Source organism: Trichechus manatus, unplaced genomic scaffold, assembly GCF_000243295.1.
Source record: "Trichechus manatus latirostris isolate Lorelei unplaced genomic scaffold, TriManLat1.0 scaffold00008, whole genome shotgun sequence".
Classification (NCBI taxonomy): Eukaryota; Metazoa; Chordata; class Mammalia; order Sirenia; family Trichechidae; genus Trichechus; species Trichechus manatus.
Window position 1 is genome coordinate 12,747,397 of NW_004443944.1, and position 5,502 is coordinate 12,752,898.

Sequence of the window (5,502 nt, forward strand, 5' to 3'; positions counted from 1 at the left end):
CACCTCTTTCCAAAAACTTCTGCGTGTTCTCTCAGTTTTTAATAAGTAGACATCTATTTTCCTTTTCTTCTTCCCCTCCAAGGACTCAGATAGTCGGAGCAAGGATGGGACCCCTTTGATTTCATCCACGTTCCAGCCAATCTGCGCCGGGATGCTAATTAGCTGCGCTCCCCTGACGAACACGCCTTTGTCACGTGTAGGGCCGGACTACAAAGCCCAGAATGCCTCGCCCCTCCCTGATCAATGAGGGCTTATTTAAATGATCTCTGAGGTCTTGGACCCAGGCCAATCAGCTGTCAGGGCTCATGATAAATCGCAATGCATTATTGATAATAATAATTACTGGGACATGCGCGTTCCGGCCGAAGGGGGGTAAATTTCCCAACTCCAGGAATTTGTGGCGGAGAGGGCAAACCACCGCGGCTCTCCCGGCGCCCCGATGCTCGCACCATGTCGAGGCGCAAGCAGGCGAAACCCCAGCACATCAACTCCGAGGAGGACCAAGGCAAGCAGCAGCCGCAGCAACCTACCCCGGAGCTTGCAGATGCGGCCCCAGCGGCGCCGGCGGCGGGGGAGCCCGGTGAGTGGGGCTGGGCGCCCGTCCGGCTCGAAGAACTTCTCGGGCGTTCGCGGGACCGTCGCGAGCGCGGGGCGCAAATCCTGGGACCCTGATCTGAGGGCTCAGATAGGTCCTGGGCAGAGAGGCAGCCCCAGCTCCCCCCACCCTTGCAAATTTTACACTTTTCTTCTCTCTTGTGCAAGTTTCGACCCCAGTCCTCGCCCCTCTTATTGTAGACTCGTCCCCCACCCTCTCCTCTGTCCCCCTCACCCCTGAAAGGTTTCTTCTTGTCCTCTGCCCCTCTTAATTGGTTCCACTCCCCTCACTTGCACCCCCCACCCCCGCCACACACACACATTTGTAACTTAGCTTCTCCTCCCACCCTGGCGCCGCTTTTAAAAGAAAGAGCCCCCCGGGGACCCCAGCCTCTTCCCCACCCCTTGGGGGCTTTTCTGCAAGGTGGGAGGAGGGGCGCACCCCTGAAAAAAACCCTGGAGGAGGGCGATCTGTTGCACGCGTCCCTCCCGGGCCAAGTGGGGGGGGAGGGGGCGCGACCTCTCTCCACCCCCGGAGCTGGGGTGAGGGCCACCCGCGCTGTGCATGGGGTCGAGGGCTCGAGGAGGTGGGGGAGAAGGGCATAGGGTTTCCTTTATTTTATTTTACTTTTTGGTTTTCGCCCTGCGCTTCGCCGCCTGCCGATCTTCGCCCTCACCTTTCGGGGCCTGACCTCCAGCCATCTTTGATTTCCGACTTCCTAAAAATAACCGCGGCCAGCCAAGGGGGGCGAGCCCCCTGGGCCTGGGTCGCAGGCGCTAGGCAGCCCCGCCGCAGCTGCACCGGCCCCGCGTTTTGCGTGTCTTTTCTAGGGCGCGCGGCTCTTTAAGTGAGCGCCGGGGCAAGGGGAGAGGCCGGGGCCGGACGGTTGTGGCAGGGCGAGTTCGGCAATTAACCCGGCCCACGCGTCCGCGGCTCCCGGGTTGGCAGGAGTTCGGGACCCAGCCCGCGGGGAGCGCGGGCCACCCCCCCCTCCTACTCGACCGAGGAGATTGTAGGAGCGAGGCGATGTCTCGCTATCTCTGCGCCTTCCCGGCCCGCCAAATTGTCGCCTGATAAGTTTTTAGCGTGCGCGTGGGGGAGGGGGCATTTTCAATGTCCTCTCCGGGCCTCTCGGGTCTCGCAGGTCGCTACCCCGCCTGCTTTCTTGATTTCGCAGCAGCTGATGGGGGTGTGCGCGGCAGTCCTGGACACTCGGAGCCCCAACTCCAACCCTCTGGTCTGCCCGAGAAAACGGCCGCTGCTTCTTGAAATTAAAATACCATCCCCTGTTTTATTTGGGGTGAGGGAGTGTAATTTACTGATTTATGATAGGCTAATGAAACCCCGTTTTTCCAAAATAACTTTTTTCCGGGACACACTAAAGAGATCCGCTTGATCGAGGGGGCGGCTGTGCGTTCTCGAAGCGTCGGAAGGTCAGGGCAGTGCGCACCGGAGGACTCTGCAGCCTGGACTCTTTGTGCCCTCGGTCGGGGCGGGGGCAGGGGGAGCGCGGAGAAGCTGTGTCGCCTGGCCCACCTGGAACAAAAGGGTTAACCCTCGGCCAGCACGCTTCCTCCCTCCGGAGAGGAGGGGCGAGCTCCTGGCGCTGACCCCTCCCCTGGTCCTGCTCCGAACGCCCCTTCCCCCTACACCGTCATTTTGGCTGGACGGTCACAAGCTGGACTCTTCGGTGGTGTTCGTCACTTTAGGGGGCAACTTGTTACGGGAGGGCTTCTTAAGTGAACGCCGGTGGGAGTTTCAAATCAGAGTTACTCTAAGCTAGGCTAGGATCTCCCCCATGGCTGTGCGCTCCCCCAACTATTTGGTGGGGGGCGGGGGGGCCACTATTGATCGCCGGAGTTGGAGCGGACTGCAGGGTTGCGCGCGGGCGCCCCCTGGAGGCCCAGCCTGCAGGAGGCGGGTCCCCTTGCAGGTACCGGCTCACACCTGTAGGTGGGAAGGGTTGGGGGCGAATGGAGAGGGCTGGACCAAGGATTGGTACCCCTTTGGACTTGTGCCAGCCGCTTGCGCCATTTCCGGCTGCACCCGTATTCTCGCCAAGTCTTTGGAATTCTTGGAAAGAACTCCTCGATCCTAGAATGTGTTTGCAGAGTCCCCAGATGCCGCTTTGGGGCGGAAGATAGTTTTCCCAAGCTGTACGCTTTAATGCTGCCTTTTGGCTATTTGCAATTTAGCAGCCTAAATACATATATATGGTATTTGTAATTTTATTAATGTTACAATTGTGCCGGTCTTATTTTGTAAAGCCATTTGAGACTTCTGAAGAATGCAGTTTTTGAGGGAGGAAAATGAAGCCTGGCAATCAATTAGCAGATCAAAAAATCTGCAGGTGGTCGGGAGACTAACGCTACAGACAGGAAAATTAGCATTTTCTCAAAAGAGCTTCAAATGCCCTTTGTGCTAAACTGGATTACAACCATCAACGATTAAGATTCCCAAGTTTCAAATAACTGCCTCACCCCCATTTCTAAACTGAAGTGACCTACACTGGCTGTGAGGGTTCTGGAAATTGGGGACTAGGAGCTTTTTAGTTTAATTTAGGATGAGGGCATTGCTTGATATTAGCGCTAGTTAATGTTTCAGAGAGACGTTCTCTATTAGATTTTGGATTTCCGAAAGGAAGAGGGTCTATACATTATCCACAGCGCCTTTGCGCGTTGAAAAGACATTCCATCGGGAAATGCATTCCCTCACTTTTAAGAATGTAACCCATACTCCATCCATGCACGAGTGAAGTGATACTTTGTCGTCCTCGCCTGCCCTGGTTTCCTCCTGGGGTGGGTGGGAGGCTGGGCAACCATCTTGAAAGGCAGGAGATGGAGTGAACATTTCCTCTTTTTAAAATGTGAAGTAGGGTAAGTGTCTGGAGGTTAGGTTTTTTTTTTTTTTTTTGGGTGAGATCTGCATTGCCAGTCTGGTTGTATGACTTTCAGCTGTGTGACTTTGAGTGGATTTCTCAGCTTTTGGATTCTTTTTTCTACAATGGGGATAAAACCCAGGTAGTTTTAGTTTTAGGTAACCTCAACTCTAGAGGGCTTACTACAGGCTGGGATTGAGATCGCTTGTTATTTTTGTGCAGAAGAGTAAAATGTCTTTCATTTTTACTGCTCTGTTGTGTCAAGCTGGTGTGGAGCTGGCAATTGAGATAATTCTGCCATAACAGTGGCCTCCTGGGTGTCGGAAGCCAGGCTGGTGACCTCAAGTACATTATCTTTAATAATTCTCACAACAGCCCCCCAAAATCATATTTTTCACTGATATTTTTGCTCATTTCAGAGTGAACAGCAGCTCCCACTAACAGTAATTTTTTCCCCATGGTGCCTCATAAGGCTTGTTTTCAGCCTTTTTCTGAATCCAAGGGGTTGTGTTTGTCATGATTTTAGAATGATTGGTGAAAAGGATGGAGTTCTGGTTCCTTCTAGAAGAGAGCCAGGTTTAGTTTTTGGCTGGTTGGAGTTGATGATCCTTTGTCATTTCTAAGATGAGTGTTTGTTGGTCTTCCTTTTGAGTTTTTGAGGTAGGCTTTTGTTGGTTTTAGATTAAGAGGTCCCTAGGAAACTAGTTGGGAATAAAGCCGTGTTTGCATTTGATTGGTTTCTCTGGACCCTTAGTGCCCTGAAAAATAATAAGGAAAAGATTTGAGAAGTACCCTTTCTCATCACTCTTGACCAGTTGTCCTTTTGATTGCTTTATTTAGAAAGCACGAACCAGGGCAAGAACTGCTTTTCCAGGCACCACCGTCCCTTTTTTTTTTTTTTTTTAAAGTAATTTTCATGTCTGTATCAGGCTTTGTGCTTGGAGATTCTAGGGGAAGAAGCAGACAAAAGTCCCTGCCCTCATGGAGCTGATAAAATTTGCTTAAAAGATGAGCTCCCGTTGAGGCAGAATGGGAAGCGTATCTATAACCTTGATAGCAGACCTCACCACATACCTTAGCAGCTAGAAAGTCTTCATTCTTTTTGTTCTCTGAATTTTGATCCAAGACTGTGAGAAACTTAATTTTTAGAACCCAATTAACTAGAAACTTACTTAATTTCAGCTATCCTTTGCCATCTAGGAACTGAGTTAAATTGTGAAATTAAATTGGTATACGGGTACTTTCTTTCAACTGAGCCAATAATTAAGGACATCTCAATTTCTTTTTGTTTTTTGGTGAGCACTTATCCTGAGGAGGGCGTGGAGAGGTAGAAGATACTGTGCTTTAGATAATCTGTTCATTGTAGTTCTTTTAATATAGGAATGAAAAAAGATAAGCTTGAGTGAATGCTTTTATCAAGATATGCAGGCTTTATTTTTTAATCATTTTAGTGGCTGTAGAATTTGATTGGGCTCTTGATTGGCTTTCTTCCTATATAATAGTAAGAGTATTTTCTATCCATTTGGCAGTGATTGAATCTAAGACCCCTGCTGGGTTTACTGCATTCTTCCAACTTATTGGATGACTAGATGCTGAGAGATAACATTCCTAAAATTAGGGGTGGGGGTGGGGTGGAGGGATGGAGGCACTAGCTGGAGAGTAATCCCTCTGAACTGTGCTTTTTCCTTTTTGGAAGAGTTAATGAAAGTGTATGCAGTGCTTGTTCGTAGCAGAGCCCCCTTACTCTTGGGTAAATACGGTTTCAGTATTTGCCGACGGTGGTCTGGATGTAGAAGTACTTTTTACTGCACATGTAAATATTGCTGCTGCTGTTTTATTAAGACTCAAGTGGGATGTTGCTGGTATTGCTTGGAGGCTACAGAAGAGGCGAGCTTGTGTATACAGCGAAGGCAAGATGGTATTCAGGTTGTAAATCACTCTTGGGAACTGCTGGATCCTTCTAGAGCAGGGGTGTTTAACCTTTTTTGTGCCGTAGGATCACTTTGGAAGCCCTACAGACCTCTTTCAA

General features: G+C 50.5%; 1 protein-coding gene across 2 annotated transcripts in view; it reads left to right on the forward strand.

Moving 5' to 3' along the window:
* The first annotated feature begins 389 nt into the window (after positions 1–389).
* Positions 390–5,502, forward strand: part of SALL4 (spalt like transcription factor 4) — a 20,318-nt gene continuing 15,205 nt past the window's right edge. Inside the window, exon 1 of one of the 2 annotated variants that reach the window (XM_004370232.2) lies at positions 390–580. In XM_004370232.2, the coding sequence (XP_004370289.1) occupies positions 451–580 (130 nt within the window). In that variant the 5' untranslated portion in view covers positions 390–450. The remainder of the gene's footprint in view (positions 581–5,502) is intronic. The other variant, XM_023742886.1, reaches the window with a different exon arrangement.